The sequence below is a fragment of the Rhincodon typus genome, chromosome 11, assembly GCF_021869965.1.
Source record: "Rhincodon typus isolate 14 chromosome 11, sRhiTyp1.1, whole genome shotgun sequence".
In the NCBI taxonomy this organism is placed as follows: Eukaryota; Metazoa; Chordata; class Chondrichthyes; order Orectolobiformes; family Rhincodontidae; genus Rhincodon; species Rhincodon typus.
Window position 1 is genome coordinate 26,430,157 of NC_063342.1, and position 22,772 is coordinate 26,452,928.

Sequence of the window (22,772 nt, forward strand, 5' to 3'; positions counted from 1 at the left end):
GAATTCTGCAGCGTGTAATTCATTCACTGACTCCCCAAAGCCTATCACCACGTACAAGGCACAAGTCAGGAGTGTGACGGAATCCGCTCCAGTTGCCTGGATGAGTACAACTCCAACAACAAATGAGGCTTGACACCATCCAAGACAAAACTGCTCACCTACATGGCACCCTATCCACCACTGACAGCATTCACCTGATGTGGAGGTGCCAGTGTTGGACTGGGGTGGACAAAGTCTGAAGTCATACGACACCAGGTTATAGTCCAACAAGTTTATTTGAAATCACAAGCTTTCGGAGCACAGCCCCTTTATCAGGTGCAGTGAGAGAGAAGAGCACACAGACACAGAGTTTACAGGCAGAGAGATCAAGGGCTGAGGGTTCAAAAGATTGTACAATTGGTGAGTCGAGTGTCTCTGCAGGTGACCAAGAGTATTAGATGGTGAGTAAAGTGTCACAGCTGAATAACCAGTGAAGGGATGACCTATAATCTGATTAAATAAGGCAGAGATAATTACAAAAATGTAAAAATAGGGTGGTGCTGGAGACAAACTAAATAACTGGAATAACACAATAGGTATAAGAGTCGCATGCTGCGATTCTGATTCTGAAGAGCAGTCCAGCCACGGAGACCAAATTTGCACCCCAATATGCCAACATCTTCATGAATAAGTTTGAGCAAGACTTCTTTGCTGTGCAGGGCCTCTGATCAATGCCACACACCAGATACATTGACAACATTTTCTTCTTTGGACTCATGGCGAGGAATCACTGAAACAACTACATAGCGATATCAACAAGTTTCATCCCACCATCAGACTTATCATGGATACTCTTCAGAATCAGGCTCATTCTTGGACACACGCATCTCCATCAAGGACGGACACCTCAGTACCTCGGTCTACCACAAGCCCATGGATAACCTCACAATACTACACTTGTCTAGCTTCCACCCTAAGCATATTAAAGAAGCCGTACCCTACAGACAAGGTTTGTGCATACACAGGATCTGCTCAGATGAGGAGAAACCTATACTCTCAGGTTTTGAAGGACGCCCTCATAAAAACAGGAGAAGGTTGCTCAACTGATCAATCGCCAGATCTGACATGTCGCAGCAGAAAACTGCAACAACCTCCACAGAAGACAGACACAGGATATGACCGATAGAGTACCCTTTGTCAAAATGTCATCGATGACGATGAGCATCTCACCAAGACCTTCCATAGACCTCCATTTCTCGCATTCAAACAATCTCAAAACCTTAAACAGACCATTGTTCACAGCCTTCAGGACAACATCAACCACAACACCACACAACCCTGCTACAGCAACCTCTGCAAGACATGTCAGATCATCGACATGGACACTACCATCACACGTGGGAACACCAACCACCACGTACACAGCAGATACTCATGTGACCCTCGGCCAATGTTGTCTATCTGATACGCTGCAGGCAAGGATGCCCTAAGACATGGTATATTGGCGAGACCATGAAGACACTACCACAACAGATGAATAGACACCTGCAACAATGGCCAGACAGGAGTGTTCCATCCTAGTTGGGGAACACTTCAGCAGTCAAGGGCATTCAGCCTCCAATCTTCGGGCAAGCGTCCTCCAAGGCGGACTTTGGGATACACAACAATGCAGGATCGCTGAGCAGAAACTGATAGCCAAGATCCGTATCCATGAAGACGGCCTCAACCATGATCTTAGGTTCATGTTGTGCTACATGTGACCCCACCACACTGTTCTGTATCTGTAAAACCTTCCTTACTGTCTTGTTTTGACACCATCACGTTGATAAATTGTTAAGATCTCTACCTTACTTAGTTTGTACAGTTTTGAATTACCTATTACTTTGGTTAGACCCTCGACATTTGACTCTTATACCTATCGTGTTATTTTAGTCATTTAGTTGTCTCCAGCACCACCTTATTTTTAATTTTTTGTAGTTATCTCTTTGCCTCATTTAATCAGATTGTAGGTCATCCCTTCACTGGTTATTCAGTTGTGACACTTTACTCACTGTCCAGTACTTTTGGTCACCTGCAGAGACTTATTATCTGACACTCCACTCATACCAATTGTATGATCTTTTGATTTCTCAGCCCTTGATCTCTCTGCCTATAAACTCTGTCTGTGTGCCCTTCTCTCTCACTGCACCTGATAAAGGGGCAGCATTCACCTGCTTCACCACTGAAGCATAGTCACAGCATCATGTACTATTTACCAGATGCAGTGCAGAAGTGAGCACACCAAGACTCATCCAATAGCACCTTCCAAACCCACAATAATCTCTACCAGTGAGAAGAACAAGAACAGCAGATGCACGGCAAAAACAGCTGCAAATTCTTCTATAAGCCACACACTATCCTGACTGGGAACTTTATCACTTATTCCTTCACTGTCATGGGCTCAAAATCCCTTTCTGATGGCACTGTGGGACTGCAGTGATGTAAGAAGACAACTCACCATCAACTTCTCCAGGACCATTAGCAATGGGTAATACATGCTGGCCTAGCCAGCAATGCCCACATCCGTTGAACAAATGATAATAAAAAAAATTCCTTACGGGACTTTAGCATTGCTGGCAAGGTCATTTTTATTATCCATCCCTAATTCAAGGGATGGTTTGCCGCCACTTTGAAACACTGCATTTTATGTATGTGCACTTTGGCACCTAATATTTTAAGGGAGTCTTACCCAATGAAGGTTGGTACAGCTGGCAACCCAATAACTCTACTTTCAATGCTGCCTTCTGGTGCCACTCTACTGGATTAATCTGGATGTAACGGGCGACAATGGGCGGGATAAAATTGTTGCGAACTTCCTGGTAGTTGTTAGAGTTTCCTCGGAATATCTGTAGAAATGAATAAAAAGAAAACCATTGTTTTGGTGCCCCCTACTAAATCCGTGTTTATGAAAACGTTGTCATTCTATTGTATCTTTCTTCCAAGTTTTTTTTTATTGTGACAATACCCTTTCCCAGTTGATAGGATCAGAGGGTGGGGAGAAGTTTCTGGAAGTGGGAGGTGTGTCGGGGTGCAGGCACCCATGTTTAATATCCACCACCACATTTTTCGACCAGTTACAGGGTAAGATGGAGCCTGGGTGATGCATCTGCTGTGGCATTATTTTATTCACTCTGAGTCGGGAAACATCTGGTTTTCACTCAACACCTTAAATGTCTGAGACATGTATACTGGGAGGGGGAGCAGATGTTGCCCTGAGATGTGAAAATCACTTTAGAGTTAAACAGAATGTCATTTTCTTGTACACTCCCTGAATCTTTGCAAACATAGTCTAAAACATGCAATGGAATCTGTTATAACAAGATGTAGAGCTGGATGAACACAGCAGGCCAAGCAGCATCAGAGGAGCAGGAAGGCTGATGTTTCGGGCCTACACCCTTCTTCAGAAATCCTCGGTAGTACAATGGAATCTGTTGCTGTCATCAGTAGACGCGTTCATTCTCTGGGGAACTATTGACAACTCTACTGTGGTCATTCTGAAATTCCAGCCCCATTTAGTGCTACTCTGAAGCCTCGAAAGCCATAAATTCCTCTTGGGAACAACAAAGATCCCAACTCAAAAGGAATTTCCTGATTTCAAGAACTGTCCAGGCAATCAGCAGCTTTCCTGTATCCAGGAGTAGGGTTAGGCCATTTAGAACAGGGATGAGGAGAGATTTCTTCACCCAGAGAGTGGTGAGCCTGTGGAATTCTCTGCCACAGAAAGTGACTGAGGTCAAAACATGAATATGAATATTGAGATCACACACTCAATAATTATCAAAAATTGCATATTTTCCATTTACTATTCAATAATGCAACCACTATCCAAATTCTAAATTAGCCATGTGGCCAGTTGGTAATAATACATTGGAGAAGGCTGAATTGTCAGAAAACCTCAGGCTTATTGCCTTGGGAGATCTCTCCCATTCATTTCAACAAATGGAAAACGTAGTCAAGGCACTCATGATTTGCTGGCAAGTCACCTACTAAATTCGAAACCTCATTGGTGACTTGGATTTTAGAAGGTTCCACCCATTGATTTCTTCTGTGCAAAGATTCATGTCACTAAAAACAATACCAGTGGAAAGTACTGAGAATCAAACCCTGTAAATAACTATTGTTCCGACACAATCATGAACATATCACGGTTGCATTTTAAAGTCCTGAGAAAGCAAAGTACATTATATTGTTTTAAAATGCAAACAGCACTTTTATTATTGAAACATCCCAGTGTTTATTAGCCCACAAATAAAAGGCATAAATAATATTAACATCTCTGAAATAGTTAAGACTCAGTATGGCAGAGTGCTGTTGTGAAGATATATGAAATCAAAAACTTTGCTTTTTTTAAAGAGCAACTCACTTTAGTGTACTAACCATGTCCAGGTCACTGTTGGCTTCTTTATATACCTTCCAATCCTGCCCCTCATGACGGGACAGGATTCTGTAAGCAGAGACATAAAAAGAATATTCACCCAGGGTGGAACCAGTAGTAATTATACCTGGGGACAGAAACAACATACTTAAACATAAGGATCTAAACCTAGAAATCAATTTAAGTTACTGAGACTCAGCTGGCTCTTGCCCTACTGCATCAATATTTCACTGATGCAAGGAAATTTAGAAAACGCATTCGCTAGCAGCAAAGCTAGTTCGGAGCAATGTCATTCCTTAACCCTCACTGTCTAAATGCCATTATTTAATACTGGGAACTGGGTGGAGAATGATCAACAACACATTTCATTAAACCCTCTTGAATTAGAAGAAAGCGGGAGCAGTAGAACGTGATCTTACACATTATTAATAAAGGAAAACAAACAATAGATAATAACACAAGAATCAATCCTTTGTGCAAATATATCAGTAACACAATCAGTAATTTGGTAATACATCAGTGCTGATAAAATGTTCTACATAAATTTTAAATTTGGACAGTTCAACTTCTAAATGGGGCCTCTATAACATGTCTGTAATGGTCATGAATCTAAATTTATTCATTCATTACACCAAATTTTATTAGCATGAAATAAAAATATTTATATTCACGTTTGCATTCGTAAAAAGCATTCTCTCCATTCCAAGTACTGCACATTTTATGCTAATTTGAAAAAAAGTAATAAGTCTGTTCCCAAGTTAATTGGATTTCCTGGATACAACAAGTTTTGGAAATTGATGTGGGTGGAATGCATACCTAGAAAGGAAAAGATCCTATTTTTGTCTATTTCGAATGTAATCCCAGGATATTCTCATTTATAAACTGAAAAACTAACAGAGAAGAAAACAGTGGGGCACATTGTTCAGAAGCAGTGCATCGGCACTGGCATTGGATGAACATAACCAAAATCAAAAATCGTCATGTTATTTTAAAGAACAGGTTAGAGGCTGGGAATGTTGCTGCATGTAACCCAGTTCCCAACTTCTAAAAGACTATCCAGCAAAGACAACAAACATGTCAGGAGTGTTTTGAAATACTTCAACTTGCCTGTTTAAGTGCAGCTCCAAGAGGTTTGAAACCTCCAGGCCAAAGAGCCCGCTTGAGTAACACCCCATCCGTCATCTTAAACATTCACTCCCTCACTGCTGCCACACAATGGTAGCCATGTATACCATCTGCAAGACACACTGCAGTAACTCAACAAGGCTACTTAAACTTATCTTCCAAACTCAGACTATACCAGCTAGAACGAGGATAGGAGACTCATGGAAATAGTCACTCCCAGGTTCCCCAAATCACGTCATTCTGATTTGGAACTGTCCTTTACTGTTACTGGGCTAAGATTCTCAACGCTCTCCTTCGTAACACTGCAGATACACCTACACCACGAGAAGGCCACTCATTTCCACCTTCTTAAGGACAACTGGGGATGGGCAGTAACTGCTGGCCTTGACAATGATTTTCCCATCCCATGAATGAATAAAATACAACTTGATTGAGACAGTGATCAGCTCCAATAACTGTTTCATAATGTACAAATATATAGAGGTGACGACTTGGTCTGTCAAGCTTCTGAGCCATTCAATAAGATCGTGGCTACATTCCCATCTACTGTTGATATCATTTCAGCCCCTTGCTTACTGTTAAAAATATGCAAGGTTACTGCTTTAACTGTCTTTTGAAGACGAGACTTCCAAAGACATACAGCCCTTCAGAGAAAATTATTTTCTTTATTTTTCTTTCTTTCTCATCTTAAATGGACGACCCCTCATTTTTAAACAGTGACCCATAGTTCTAGATTCTCCCACAAAAGGAACTATGCTCTCCATGTTCATCCTGTCAAGACCCCTCAGGACTTAGATGTTTCAATCACTTTTCTGAACTCCAGTGAGTAGAAGCTTATTCTGTACTCTCTTTTCTGATAAGATAACCACCCCATTCCAGGAATTAGTTGAATGAATATTCTCTGAACTATCACCAACACATTTACTTCCTGCCTTAAATAAGCAGACCAATAAATACCCAGTACTCCAGATGTGGTCTCACCACTTCCTTATATAATAGGGGAAAACCTCGCTACTTTGGTATTCAACTTGGTGTCTTGCACAGTAACATTGTGATTCATGCTGGAAATGTCTATTGTTCAATAATTTCACTTTGTAAAATAAATTAGAAATGCCTGATTTCCAAATTACAACAATATTCTGCAAACTATAGTCAGTTTTAAGGTTTGATAATAGCCACATCTGAAGGTAACGTGTTAGTATTTTCAGGTAGATCATAAATCTGGTTCACTCTGGTTCATCTTGCCTCACCGTTGGAGGTCTGCAGAACAAAGACTGCATTATCCATGTACTTCATTACCTGAGAAATGCTCTGGGCACCCAAAGGTTGTGAAAGGTGCTATGTAAATGGAAGTCTTTTATGCCTTAAATCACCTAGACTCCTGCTCTGGAATTCATGCTCAACTTGCCCACCCCCTCAGTTTCTTTAGAAACCTCCTTAAGACCCACACCTTTAACCCAAGCATTACAATCCTTTTTTCTCCCTGCATTTATTTGTTCCCTTGCCATTCTATGAAGGGCCACTGTGTGTCTTTCTACGTGATGCAAGCTGTTTAATCGATAGCCTTATCATTAATGTGTGCAAATGATAACATTTTTTGTGGTAGTCTTTACACACTATATTTCTTAGCAACTTTCGCGTAGCTTCCCCAAGACACTTCACAGGAACATTATCAAACAGAACTTGAGACCGGGTCACATAAGGGGATTCAGACAGGAATGTGCTAAAGATCTAAATGAGGAAGAGAATTATAAAAGTGATGAGGTCTTGACGGGCAGATTTCAGAGCCAAGGGCTTTGCAGTGGAGGACGATCCCATTTTACATATACACCATTTCAAATTGATTACCTACTCCCCATGATTTTCTGCAATGGAATGTTGACTATCCCCTGCCCCAAATTAATATTGAAGTTAAACTCACACTTATACAAGATAGATGTATTCAGTCCTCATTGTTCCCGCCATCAGAAATTGTGTCCGCTGCAAAGTACATTGAAATCTAGGGTGATACAGCTATCTATTTTAAAAACCCAGCCTTCAGATCCTTCTCTAGAAACCGTCCTTCACACCCGCAAAATATAAAGGAACCTGATTGCAGGTGTCACATTTTGTAGCCAGGCTCCCCACACAGAGTAAAGGCTAAGGGTTACCAGATGATATAAGGAAAACACATTCCACATGATGACCATGATGACCAACCTGAAACTTTTAATAGGCCTACATATAAAAATCAATCTTTTCCAATGACATGTTTCAGACAGTCAAGTTACCGGTTATTTTCTTCTCTTTCTTCAAGTCTATTTGTAGCCACTGTGGTTCATCAGTATGAAACGCAGCCCAGGGTGAACCAGGCTTTTTCAGGCGAGCCTTTTCTGGTCCCCAGACGTGAAACTGTCCCGAAGGGTCATGCCATTGTAGTACAGAGGATGCATTGATTTGGCTGTCTCCAATGACGCCAGACTCCATTCCCAGTGTTCCATAGCAACCTATAGACCATAGAACAAACGTCTGAAATAATCAGATTGCTAACTGCCAAGTACATACAGGGAGTAAAACCACACAACTTTTAAGAAAAGGCAAAGACCAACAGCTTGCAGTATATCAGGTAAGAACTTTTACTTCCAGTATTACCTATTCCTTTACATTTGTTGATGAGATTTGAGAGGTGGTGGTGAACTCCCTTCTTGAAGTGCTTGGAGCCATATAACATTGGTATACCTGCAGTATTTTTAGAGGCTGGGAAAAAGAGTTTGTATGCAGCAACAATGATGGAATATTGACAGCATTCCGACTGAGCATGCTGTGTGGATTAGCAGGAAATGTGCAGATGACGGTGTTCCCAAACATATGCTGCTCTCGTGCTTCCGGGTAATATCAGCTTTGGATTTGGATGGTGCAGTTAAGAAGCCTGGATAAGTTTTGCAGTGCATCCTGTAGATGGCATATACTGCTACTACTGGCCACTGGCACTTACGGAAGTTAGGTTTAAGAGATGAATGGATGGATGCATATCAAATTAGGCTGCGATCAAGCTTCTTGAGTTTTGTTACAACTGCTCCAGTCACGGACAGTACTTCCATCACACTTCTGACTTGTGCCTTGGAAATAACAGATAAGTACTGCACAGTTGGGTGGTGAATTATCTATTGTAGAATTCTCAGCCTCTGTCTAGCTCAAGTAACTACAGTTGTGGTTGATTCAATGGCAACACTAAGATGCTGATGGTCAGGGATTCAGTAATTGTAATGCTTAATGGTCAAGGGGTTAGATACCTACATTCTCTCTGGTTGGGGATGGCAAATGGCTGCTCTGGTACAGCACGCATTTACCTGCTGCTAAGGTCACAGTTCCTTGAAATCAAGAATGGCACCGGTCAGGCTAGATGAGTCTTTAGATGATTGAGGAGCCAATTTTAGATCCACAAGGCTTTCTGCCGTGGTGGGCAGGTTGTTGCATGGGAAAAGAGAATCCAGAGGCCTGGGTTGGCTTCCTTCTCATTCTCCTTCTGCCACTGTTCCGTCACTGAGCCTTAAAGTGCTTTGAACGTTGACGGATTAGGAGGTTCCATGCCAAGCAGTCAGTAGCTTTCTCCTCTCCCTCAACGGTGTTAATACCTCCATGCTTTAGGGAGACCTTGAACACATCCTTATTCCTTTTCCTTTGGCTATTCTTTGACTGTCGGCCAACAAACAGCTGAGGGAAGAGGTTATCGGGCATCCAGATACATTAGGTTGTCCATCAGAGTTGGTTCATCAAGAGTAAAGCTTCTAGGCTGGTAGATCTAATTCCATGGAGAACACCTGTGTCGGTCCAACCGTCCTCCCATTTGATCCCCAAGATTTGATGTTAGCATTGCTCTCAAAAATCTTAATGCAGCATTTATTGTTCATCCTTAAATGCAGTTTAAAGTCAACCACACTGCTGTGGGTCTAGAGTCACATGTAGGCCAGACCAGGTAAGGATAGCAGTTTCCTTCCCTAAAGGACATCAGTGAACCAGATAGGTTTTTCTGACAATTGACAACAGATTCACAGTCATCATTAGACTCTTAATTCCAGATATTTTATTGAATTCAAATTCCACCATCTGCTGTGGCGGGATTTGAACCTGGGTCCTCAGAACATTATCTGGGTCTCTGGACTAACAGTCTAGCGATAATACCACTAGGCCATTGCCTCCCCCCCGCCCCCCAATATGGCAGTATTTTACTCAACCATGACAACATTTGGTTTCATAGCTTAATACAGGAAACATCCAAATTTTAAGAGAAAATCTGTCACATCATCCAATCAAAATCCAAAATATCCTCTCTTGTGTCATCTCATTAAACTAAGCCTTCAAATGATAACTAGCAGAATTATTGGATCTCTTTGAGGTGTGCTTTTGTTCTAGAAATTCCAAACTTTTACAGTGAAATGACTCCACAGAGGCCAGTATCCCGTCACCAAATCACCCTTTACTTGCACATGCACAGTACACAGACCCTGACCAGATAGCTCAGAACCAGCACTTAGGGTGAGGAGAATCCCTGAGTCTCCTGTTTATATTTGTCTGCCAGGACTCCCTGATTGGCCTAGGTTAAAAATCCCATGCAGGGATCTCATACTCAATGAGATCCATCCAACCAACCTCGTTCCAATCACTACACACAGAGAGGATTTGATTTGATTGAACACAAGAAATAGAGGCAAGAATAGACCGTGCAGCTCCTCAAATTTTGTCTACCGTTCAAATCATGGTCAACCTTCTGCCTCAACTCCTCTTCACTGCTCAAACCCAATATTCCTTGATTTTGCCCGAGGCCAAAAATTTACCTTCGCCTTAAATGAGTCCAACAATGCAGCATCCATAACCTCACTTCCAAACATCTACAACTCAGTCCTAAATGGCCACACCCCCGACCAATGTTCCAGATTCTCCTGCTTGGGAAAATAACCTTTTCGTTGCTCATCCTGCCAAGCCCTTTCGGAATCCTGTGAGCAGCTTTTGATCAAGTACTGACCCAGAAAGACTTGGAAGTTTTCAGACCAATGCTCCGAATCAGCTGATCCCAGCTGAGGAAGTTGTTACAACATTTTAATTGGCCTCTGTTTTCTAGTGCTGTAGAGTGGGGAAAAAAAATTTGTCAGCTTCCAACCATTTTGTTGGAAGAGTATATACATGACAGCAAAATCAGGGGGGTTATGGCACCTGATTGGATCCAGATATACTGGAGGCTTATTGATGTAAAATGGCCATTTAGATAAGGATTGCTACAACCCTTGGAACTGTCTCCAGCATGCATTATGGATTCCTTGAGTGAACCGAAGGAAAATGGGATTATTACACCCACAAAATATAGATGAGTGCACTGGAATAATGGCATACTATGTCAATGGGCAATATGAGTGACTTGCAAAGATATTAGTGTTAAGTAGAATGCTGTATTGAGAAACTGGGAGACACTTACTTATTAAGGTAACATGCAAACAAAGTCATTGCAGACTTCCTTGACTGAATACTCACCATTGGTCTTGAATGTGAACAGGCTAGCTGATAATGGTCCACTGTAAAATTAAAGAAAAACTTATAGATTAAATTATACAGTACTGTAAAGGAGGATTTCTCAGAATTTATCATTTTACATATTTTGACAAAGTTCCTGAATGTTGTTCGTACTGTGTTTAAAAGTAATTCCATTACTTTTCAATAGGATATTTAAGAAATTATATGCATAAAGAAAATGACATCCCACTGGTCTGGCAGATAAACAGAGGTATCGACAAGCACAAGATACATAATGCCTTTTCCAGGCAGCAATTATTAGCAGAAATGGTAAGAAAAGTCACTGGTTGAGAAGTTCAGGATGCAACTGGCAGGTAAAAGTCCAATATCTGCGCTGAACAATGGAGGAAGATAATGTGAATGATATTGCCAAGAATATCACAGAGGTTCAAGCAGGGAAAATGTACCACAATCATAAGCCCACAAATATACTGGGACAGATTTAAGAGTGGGATTGGGATTGGAGCCAATTTGGCCAGGCTCCACATGTTACGCAGATTTAACATTACAGCATAAGCCTTTTATCCCCCCCTCACCAAGTTTCCCATATGGAAGCCAGCCTTACCGACAGGCTTGGATCCCTGCTGGGAGAACATTCCACAGGCTAAATGCAGATAGGGAGTCCTGCAGTCTGGTTGTGATTGTGTGTGTGTGTGTGTGTCTGTGTGTGCGCGCGCGCACATGTGTATGTGTGTGTGGAAGGACTGAGGAGAAGCTGATCTGGAAACCCAGACAGGAATTGCATTGCAAGATGTGGCTTTAAGGGGGATTTCTTCTTTCATGTTTCCTTTCAAAGCAATTGTTGTAAACTTGGAGCCCAGGTGTCTGCTCTGAGCCGAGCAATGTAGCTAGCTTTGGTTTCTTTTAAGGCAAAAAAAAATAAGTGGGTGGAGGCAAGAACACACAGACCCAGGGTTTGCAGGTCTTGCTTTTCAGTTGGTGAACTGGGATTTCGTAGGAAGATCCAGCTCTTATCTACTGTAAAAGCATGAGTTCTCTCTTTTCTGCTTTCAAGTATTTTTCCTTTCTCCTGGTCTGGATATCAAGTGAGCAAGATCTATTTTGCTGAATTTGCCTTTGCCAAGGGTGTTTATAGGATGCTGTTATATTGGAACATAGTAATAGTTAATAAATGTATTACTTTGGTAAGCATTTTGAGAGCACTACAATTAAGCCACTTCTTTCTTTTTCAATATTTTAACTGCAGTGTAAGAATAAAGTGTATTTTGCTTAAAGCTGAGTAGTTTGATCAAGCAAGTTACATCAGGAACACAATGCCTTACACTTGCCACTAAAGTAAGAAAAATTAAGAGCGTAGGCTATCTCCTTGTCCTGTTTTGAGGGGTATTGATCTGGTCCATAACAATAGGCAAGGAAGAAGTTGTACTTGGTGAGCCAAGAAGCAACACTCTCACTATGATACTCTTAACCTACAAGGCGACTGGTCAGGGTTAATACTGGAAACTCATCTAAATCTGAGGCAGCAGCCTCATTAAGACATTTTAAAAAGAGTCCTATGTGGTCCTGGAAATAGTTTGGTTGTGTGCCCCTATTCCAATCAGAAATGGGTGCACTGGGACAAGGTTTTATACTTCGAAAATATTCTATTTCACTTTACCTGAATCCATATATTTTGGGTAGATGAGGTGGAAGCTTTCAGTTTTGATGCAAGGCTATATTTAAAGCCTTAACCTTTCTTCTGCAGATGTTGATCAACCTACTGTGTATTTCTGTCTATTCTTGTTTTTATTTGGCTGACCAACATTCACATTTTTAAATTCTATTTATCTTAGCTTTATAAGTTTCCAATTTCGGCTACACCGTGCCAATGAGGTATCAGGCTGATGATTAATTAATTTCTGCCTCCCCCACTCACATGAAAGATATTAGAAACAATGAGCAAATCAAATGCAGAGACTTCACCTAAGCTGAATTTGCACAAGTGTGATACAGTAGGGATTATTTAGCCTTTTAAGTTGCATGAACCTGTGCCAACAAAGATGAAGAAGGTGCCATCAGGATTTTCAAATGAAGCTAACATGAAACTGTGAGTCTGAAAATAATAGCATTTACATTTTATTCAGAAGATGTATTTGTCACTCTCCCAATCTCAAACAAATGGTCAGAGCATTAAATGATTTCCCCCTCAATGAATGAACTTACAGTTTTGAGGAGACATTATTTGCAAGAGTGCTTTCATAGTATGGAATGCCTTTACTCATGACAACATTGATCCGGCCACCCAGAAAGTTTGACACGACACCAGCATGAACAGCAGCCATACACAGCAAAGACGACTGGAAAAGAAACGACAATCCACATTCACCACGAACACTAAATAGTTAAAAAATCATGCAATATTTCAGGGAGCCAAACCAGGTCTGTTTTCACTTTTCTTTTCAAAGGCAGTTTTTGTTTTACTTACAGTTGATCCAGCTAAATTGGTTGCTATGGTTAAGATCAAGAGTTCAAACTTGAGGCAGTTCACTTAAAGACTGGGTATTCAGCTTTAACGTAAATCAAGCTTTTTGTTTTCATCAAAAAGGTAGCAGGGAAGACTTTTGAGAGCTAGCTAGAATTCTGATCAGATTTTCCCCAATTTCCCACTGAAACTGCAGTGTGACCTTACTAACTGAGTGTAATGTTTACCAACATAAACAGCTAGAAGCTGACATTTACATTGTTTCATCATGGCTTCTATCAATCTTCCACTGAATTCAAGGTGGAGAACTGAGAGAAATCTTGATGGGTCCGATGATATTTTCCCTATCTTAAAAAATGCTTGTGTGCTTACATTGTTAACCATTACTGTGGTGTTAAGATGACTGTAAAGCAATTTTTAATGGTTGATAATTTTTCCAGTTGTGAACAGCTGTATATTTTTGCACACTGGTATATATCCTTTGAATGCACAATTCATGGACAAGTTCTCTAACACATCCAGCTTTCTTGGTATGACTGTCTTTTATACCAGGTAGTTGCTCAGACTTTCCTACCTCATGCTTAGAACTGGAATTCATTCAAAATAAACTTGGACACCTTAATGGTAAGTTGTGGTCAGAGAAATAAATAAATAAATAATTGACTTGTTGTGTGCGGCCTACAAACAGGTTAGCTGTCTGCCTCAAACTGAAGTCTCCAGCTCTTAGGTCCACAGTTGAATGCCACTCTAATTTTGCTGCTAGTGTTGAGGCAATATTTTTAATGTATTTTCCAATTGAGCTGTCCAGTGATGCTATTACATACCTCTGGAGCCTTGGGTCTGGGCCTCTTGGTCTAGACTGGCAAATTTAACTGTTCTTCCATTGATTATCTGTGGACAGTGCCTTAAGATAAAGTAGGAACAGAAGAACTGCACTTGCACTGGGTGGTAAGTGGTGACAAAAGGGATTCGCATTTATTCAAAATCCTTCTGGAAATTATGAGAAATAGAACTATGGGAATAATATGGTGCGCATGTTTCTGATGGACCAATAATGAATTATGAAAATAAACTACTGAAGATTAAGGGAGCCACACTAAAATAAGCAGAATTTGTTCCAATGGCTTATAATATTTTTCAGCTTCAAGGCAAGCACAAGTTTGTTTAAAGGAATCAATGAAAACATGGAATATTATATACTGAAACCAATTCAGCACAGATTTCTCAATTTCTGTTCATATTTACTGCCTGCAGTCAATGAAACTGTCCTGACAAAATCAACAGAACATGAAGGGAACCTGGGAACCTCACAGGTCATGCTGAGATAAGACAAAGAGGCAAATTCACACTAATTCCTATCAGGAATAACCAGGGATCACCAGATTTGTTCAACTTTTGTAAAATACCAGGTGAGAAAGAACATGCTTCACTTCCTTATATTCTCTTAATGCAAGCTGGAAATCGCAGGAAACCTAAACATTTGGATGGCATTTGTGTATCTATTTTAAAAGCAAAGTTGTTTACTTTAAAATTCATTAAGCGACCATATGAGTTGGGCACACAAGTGAACCATTTGGCTCCACAAGCCTACTCCGCCATTCAATACAACGATGGCCGATCTGCTTGTGTTTTGAATTCCACATTTCCATCTACCCCCAATATCCTTCAATTTCTTTACTTAACAAGAATCTATTTCCACTTTAAAATGTTCAATGATCCAGCCTCCACCACCTTCTGGGGCAGAGTCACAAAGTTGCAAAACTCTCCAAGAGAGAAATTTCCTCATCACCGTCCTGAAAGGACAAATCTTAATTTACTGGACTCATACTTTTCTGAACTCATCCGCAAAAAGAAACATCCTTTCCATATTCAACTTTTCAAGAATGTTCAGAATCTATTTTCCTTCAATCAAGTCACTCCTTCGATCTTCTGAACCCCAGCATTGTCAAGCGTCATCTGTCCAACCCTTCCTCACAACGCAACCTGCTCATTCCAGGTAAAAACCGAAAGAACTGTGGATGCTGTAAATCAGAGACACAAGTAGAAATTGTTGAAAAAGCTCAGCAGGTCTGGCGGCATCCGTGAGAGAATCAGAGTTAACGTTTTGGAGCTTTACCATCAATTTCAATTTGTGCTCATTGCAGGTGTCAATCAAGTAGATTTCTACTGAACTGCTTGCGATGTGTTTACATCTTTCCATAAATTAAGATACCAAAACTGCACAGAGTCTGAGATGTGATCTCACCAATGCTTTGAACAACTGAAGCTAACATCCTTACTTTTACTGAATTTCTGTTAAGCTCAACTGACCCTGAATTATTTGCTTACACATGGCAGGCAGCCGCCAATCTTGGGATCTACCCACCCTCTATTATGGAGATGAACGCAGCAGTGGGTAAGAAGACGGTGGATGAGCTGCCCGACCCACTTCACACGGTCCCAATGCCCTATAAACACTTGGAGGAGGTACACAATGTCCAGCCCACTGAAACTGTGAAAATCATTGAAACTGTTGATAGGAGCATCCAAAAGTTTCAGGAGAAACTGTCAAATATGTGAAGGAATTTAAAATTCTTGCCATTTAAGCCATTGAAAAAATTTTCTGAAGTCTTTGGAAACAAATCATTGATTGCTATTTCATTCTGTCGGCTGAAGCCTGGACTATAGCCACATGACTGATTTCACAACCTTTCATTGTCAATGCTTGCCATTTCAGTTTGATTGACAACTCAAAATAATTACAAGTTCTTTAAGAAAGGACCATGAATTACAATGCTTGCTGTCATCAGGGATGTGTAGTTTAGGTGTTTAAATGGAGTGATTATTTTTATGATTTTTTAAAAATTCTGCAATAGACACTTAGAACTTTATTACTTCATTGCAGCATGGGCCAACGATGCATACTGAGTCATCTAGCAAGGTAAGTGTAACGATTTGTGTGGGTGGGCAGGAGTTGGCACGAAATTGGGTATGGGGTTATAAAGGGCCATGCATGTTGGGGTGTGGTGTCATAGATTAGCATGGAGGGTACAGTGGGTCTCCAGTGGAAAACCAGCATGAGTTAGCACGGATGGAGCATGAGGTGTGCGAGAAGCTTTGAGGGCTGGAGGGATGTTTAGTTGTTTATTGCTTTTCTGAAAAAAGACATTGATACAGTTGCAAAGCCCTGAGACAGGCCATCTGACCAACCCACCTCCACACTCATCCTGAAGCTGACTTCCAAAACCGCCACCCACCCCCCTCCAAAAATCCTGGGATAAAATCCCAATTTCCAAACCACTTTCTTCTGGGTTATGCTTATAGAGCCACGAAACATCAGGGCATGGTGGACCCAATCTGGGAGCAAAAGTTCAGCCCTACATTCTGATGTTTCCTGGTAATTGGTATTTGTTTTACATCTTCCAGCTGTTCTGGAGCAGTGACAGTGTGACCAGCTACTTGACATTGACTCTAATAACACCATGAAAAAATGAAAGCCACAGAACATCTTTGACAGATTCCCAAAAACCACCATCTGCAACAACACTTTCACACCGTAAGTTGGAAGAGTACATTGGGCCTTACCACTGCTATGACTGAAACAGGGTCTGCTAGGAATCCTGCATGCGTGGGTGTCTGACCACATATTACAAGTCAGTACAGTATCAGGCACTGTGCAATCACATTTATCTAATAAGAGACCACAACTGGAATAAACGAGCATTGGACTGAAGCGTATAAAAGCTAGAATGTGGAATGCATAATATTGCATTTTCCACTTAAAATTGACCCATTCATCAGTTGAGAAGGGTTGGTTTCAGCTGGTTCTGTTGTCTTTGGTGTCTGCTTCCTGATCTGTCTCCCCACAAAAATGTTCTTTCCAAAAATGGTCACAAGACAATTTTTTCAAAAATACATTTTTTATTTAACATTCTCATTACAAAATTTTAATTGGATAACTTTTATGAAACATAAGAACATAAAATGTAAGAGCAGAAATAGGTTCATCCAGTCTGCTCCACCATTCAATGAGATCGTGGCTAATCTGATAATTCTCAACTCAACTTTCCTGGCTTCTCCCCATAAATAGTGATGTCTTGAAGGGTGTCCACATTATAGAAGAGGAGGTAATGGAAATTTTAAAATACATTAACACAGATAAATCCTCAGGACCTGATGAAGTGTATTCCAGGACATTGTGGGAGGCTTGGGAGGAAATTGTGGAGCCCCTTGAGGAGACATTTATATCATCAACAGCCATGGGTGAAGTGCCCAAAGATTGGAGGGTGGCTAATGTTATGCCATTATTTAAGAAGGGCTGCAGGGAAATGCCTGGGAACTACAGACCAGTGAGCCTAATGTCTGAGATGGGTAAGTTGTTAGAGGGGATTTTGAGAGACAGGATCTACAGGCGTTTGGTGAGGCAAGGACTCATTTGGGATAGTCAGCATGGCTTTGTGCGTGGGAAATTGTGTGTCATGAATTTGATTTAATTTTTTAAAGGGGCAACTAAGAAAGTAGGTGAGGGCAGTGCGGTAGACGTTGTCTGCATGGACTTTAGCAAGGCATTTGACAAGGTACCATGTGGTAGGTTGTTGAGTAAGGTTAAATCTCACGGGATCCAGGGAGACCTAGCCAATTGGATACAAAATTGGCTTGATGGTAGAAGACAGAAGGTGATGGTAGAGGGTTGTTTTCCAGACTGGAGGTTTGTGACCAGTAGTGTGCCACAGGGATTGATGCTGGGTCCACTGTTATTCGTCATTTATACAAATGATTTAGATGAGAATCTATGAGGTATGGTTAGTAAGTTTGCTGATGACACCAAGATTGGTGGTATAGTGGACAGTGAAGGACGTTATCTGGGAATGCAACGAGAACTTGATCAACTGGGCCAATGGGCTGAGGAATGGTAGATTGAGTTTAATTTAGATAAGTGCAAGGCATTGTATTTTGGTAAAGCAAACCAGAGTAGGACTTACACAGTCGATGGTAGGTCCCTGGTGAGTGTTATAGAACAAAGAGATCTAGGGGTACAGGTTCATAGCTCCTTGAATGTGGAGTCACTGGTAGACAGGGTGGTGAATAAGGCTTTTGGCATGCTAGTTTTCATTGGTCACAGCATTGAGTATAGGAATTGGGATGTCTTACTGCAGCTGTACAAGATGTTGGTGAGGCCACATTTGGAGTACTGCATGCAGTTCTGGTCACCGTACTATTGAAAGGATATTATTAAACTAGGAACAGTTTAACAGTTTAAATTTTAAAAAACTGAGTGGCATGGGCAGGTTGGGCCTGTTTCCATGCTGTAGACCTCAATGACTCTATGACCTCTAATTCCCTTATTGATTAAATATCTGTCCATCTCAGCCTTGAATATACTTAATGAAAATGAAGGTTTTGGGCGAATAAAGAGCCAAAAATGCCTTGCTGCTGGCAGAAACCTGTTAATGGGCGCTTTAGCGCACATGTATTTTCTGATGGAAGCTGACACAGGCCTGATGATGTAGTTAGGACATGATCAGTTTGAACTGGATGTCAATGGAAGTCAACCTGCAGAGTACAATGAAAGGGCTCTGATGGTTGGGTCGTGTGGGTTATATGTACTTGGTTAGTTCAGGTGTGAAGGTAGTGGTAGTTTACCACTATAATTTAAGGTCCTCCTCCATTTCTTCAAGGAAGTTGCATGCCCCACCATCACACATTAACATTTCCCTGGCTATGGTGATTCAACCTCAAATGATGATCGATCCAGAAACTTAATATGTCTATCTCACATAAAAGATGCAATGTTAAAATCGGGAGCAGGAGCAGAGAGACCTGCGAGTTCATTACACAAATCTTTCAGCATGACAGGACAAGTTGAGAAGGCTGTTCAAAAAGTACAAGGATCCTCAAGAACTATTAATGGGGAATTATTCCGCAGCAAATCATTAAGATCTGAAATGCAAAGCTTGGAAAGGTGACAGCAGCTTCAATAGTAGCTTTCAAAAGGAATTAGATACATATTTGCAAAAGGGAAATTATATCAGCAATTGGAAGAGACGGATAAGCGGGACTGATTAGTCAATTCTTTTAAAAAAAACAATGGCTTGCGTTTGTACTGTAAGATAATTCTCAGTGCTCTTTGAAAAGTAATCCACTGTATGTGAACATTTCAAAATGATAAGGAGTTAGATAAATACAAGTTATTTGAACTATACCCAGGCTTAGCCTGGTCAGTGTCTAATGAGTTAAATAGTCAGACTGTCTTGACACTACCTGCAGTGTAATAAATATCCCAGTGTAGGGCAGTCCATCACCTTTGAATATGCCCCAGCACATTCCTGCTAGAAGTGGACTTTCCATAGGCTGAGGAGGAGCTCTCAATTATCTGAAAGTCAGTAATTTGACTCAGTCAGCAGCTGCAGGAAGTTGTAGGAGGCGAAAAGGCTCGTGGGAGTGGGTGTCGGGACAATGAGAGGAAGAGACAAACACAGTGCAGGAGGGCAGAAGTTTAAATCAATTTTACTTATTCAATTTCACTTTTGAAGGCTTGAGGAATTTTAACTGTTTTTTCCAAAAGTTTAGATTTGTCTTCTTTTTTGTTCGACTCATCCCAAAAAAATCAGCACCATTAAAATGAATTCAGTGGGGGGTATTCCACAAAGCCTCTGAATAAACAAGTTTTACTCAAATGACATTACTGGTTTCATATTTCCTTAACCTTTGCGTTCTCTTTGGTATTCAATGAAATCAACCCGATGAGTCCACTGTGTGGAATGTATGTAGTCAGCACTCTGTAAAGCTAAGGAGTGAACTGTCTGAGTGCACTCTGTGCCCTCTGCTCCATTTATTCCTGCAGATTGTTGGAACCCAGCTGTTCCTGTGTAAACTCTTAAGGCAAGACCCAGTAAACCTCATCAAGTGAATATTTCTGTATAGTTGAAAGAAGTTTTCCAACAGCCAAGCTTGGCACCAACTGACAGGGCTGTGGGTACAGCTAACTCTGGACCAGTTCATCGTGAATACTGTCATCTCCAGTAGGGAATTACCGAACATCTTACACAAAGCTGAGTGATCTCAACTTACTGTAGCACAGACAAAACTCCAGATCCTCCTACTACCGAAAAAACTTCAGTTCAAATATGCTTTTTAATCTATGAATCTGACTTGTTCCAGCTCATTGGAAAAAAAAGGAATTGCATTTACATATCACTTTTCATAACCTCAAGATGTCCCAAAGTGTTTTATAGTCAATTAAGTGCTTTTTCCCTAAGCAGAGTAACAAATGACTTGTGTTGAAAGGCTCTTCTGACACAAACTGGAACATATGCTTCAGTAATTAAGCATTAAGAATGTGCCTGAGGACATTTGAAGAAAAAAACTGTCACCATGCATTGTGCTTCTTCTGTAGTGTCCTACATTTTAAGAAATACTGTACATTAATAAATATTACTGGAATCCCACATGCAACTGACAATGCTACTTTTGTTACCACAAAGCACAACTATAACAAAAGTTACACTTTCACCCAGGGTTTTTTTTAAAAACAGTTAGTGCTTTCATGTCAGTCAAGATCTAAACAATGTTTCATGATCATTTCACCAAAAAATAAGCCTACTAACTACACCTAGTCTACCTCGTTGAATAGACTGGTATTGGAATAAGTTGGAGAATGTACAATCCAATAAGAGTATCTTGCAGAAAGATATTTGAAGGTCAGTATGTTGGAAGATTTGCAAGGTGCTTGCCAAACACACTGAACCCATACAAACTCTGTTACCTCCCACTAAGCAGTAAAATGATAACTTTTTGATGAATATATCAAACTTTAAATAAATTCAGGTTTCATTTAGTGCTGCCACTTAATGCCTATAACACTCCTCTGATATTTGTAAGGTGAGAGAGGAGAAAGTTTTAAAAAGGGCATGGGGTAATTTTTTTTCTTACACAGAGAGTGATTTGAGTGTGGAATGAACTGCTCAAGGAAGAGGTGGATGCAGGTACAGTTGCAATGTTTGAAAGACATTTGGATTAGTACATGAATAGGAAAGGTTTGCAGGGATATGGGCCAAATGCATGCAGATGGGACTAGTTTAGTTTGAGAACATGGTTGGTGTGATTAGTTGGACCGAAGGGTCTGTTTCCATGCTGTACGACTCTATGACAGGTATTGTTTCTGAGAGCTAGTGGTGAAACACTAACGCTTGTACAGTAAGATCTGGTCTCAACAGCTCAGTAAGGAAAGGAGGTTAGTCTTTACTAGGTGTAATTTTCAACTAAAATTTTACCTCCCAATTGTTTTACAAGTTTAAAAATTGGGAAATTAGCTTAGGGAATATTTTATTTTAATAGCAAGGCTGGAGGGAAAGGGAAACATCCTTATCCTAGACTACTTAATGGAATGTGGGAAGTTACTATTTACTTAAACTTAAATGCCTCAAATAATTAGTTGGCTTAAAAATATTAACTCTACTTTCATAAATTCTGTTTGGAGCTGAATACATAAATGGTTGCATTAAGTGAATGCTTGTAAACTTCTAACCATTTTGAAGTACACTACATAAACTATTTTACTATTGTCAGGTTCCAAACCGTGAAACATTTTGTTTCAATATGCTCTTCAACTAAACTATATAAACATAATTATATTTAAAATACACTGTTTGCACATGCATAACCTCCCAAAGCACCTCAGGCAATAAATTACTTTTGAAGGGTTGTCATGCTGTTATAAAGATTAATATGGCAGCCACCTTAAACTTAGTAAGATCCCACAAACAGCAATGAACGAATGGTCAAGTGTATCTTATGTCGAGAGCTGCTGGCTAATCGGACGCCATCAACTCTGCTGAACAGCAACACCACTCAGGAGATAGTAGCTGCTGCTGGTATAACACCCAGAAGCCATGGTTCATTGCTGGACTCCAAGCAATGAGTGAATAAGGGCAGGACGGGGCTCACCGGGCAGAAAGGTCAGTAGCAAGGTCCAGAATTGGCTCTTAGCAGGCCCCCAGTGAGATGCAGGGTCTCTTGATCAGGCATTAAATGCTTTTTAATCTGAACCTGCAAAGTATGTTACACTGGGTTGCTTGCCGTATTTCCCTCAAGCCAAGACCTCCATTTAAAGGCTCCAATTGGCGATGGGAAGGAATACCTGTAGAATCCTCAACCACCACCCTCTTGCTAGATTAAATACCCTCTACTGAAATCAAGATGGTTGGGAATTCAATTCTGCACTGATAAACCAACACGAGGAAGAGGTGAAACCCTTAAATTATTAAGGCATTGGTGAAATGGGGATCTGTGGAGTCTTTCTGGTTTTTT

The 22,772-nt window shown here is 40.7% G+C and overlaps 1 protein-coding gene across 2 annotated transcripts in view; it reads right to left on the reverse strand.

Annotated features, from left to right (window-relative positions):
• The window catches only part of dcbld2 (discoidin, CUB and LCCL domain containing 2), a 112,088-nt gene that overhangs the window by 11,768 nt on the left and 77,548 nt on the right, over window positions 1–22,772 (reverse strand). For both annotated transcript variants that reach the window (XM_048602498.1, XM_048602497.1), the window contains exons 6-10: window positions 13,226–13,359; window positions 11,024–11,064; window positions 7,789–8,004; window positions 4,396–4,520; window positions 2,708–2,864 (exon numbers count right to left, since the gene is read on the reverse strand). In XM_048602498.1, the coding sequence (XP_048458455.1) occupies window positions 2,708–2,864; window positions 4,396–4,520; window positions 7,789–8,004; window positions 11,024–11,064; window positions 13,226–13,359 (673 nt within the window). The remainder of the gene's footprint in view (window positions 1–2,707; window positions 2,865–4,395; window positions 4,521–7,788; window positions 8,005–11,023; window positions 11,065–13,225; window positions 13,360–22,772) is intronic.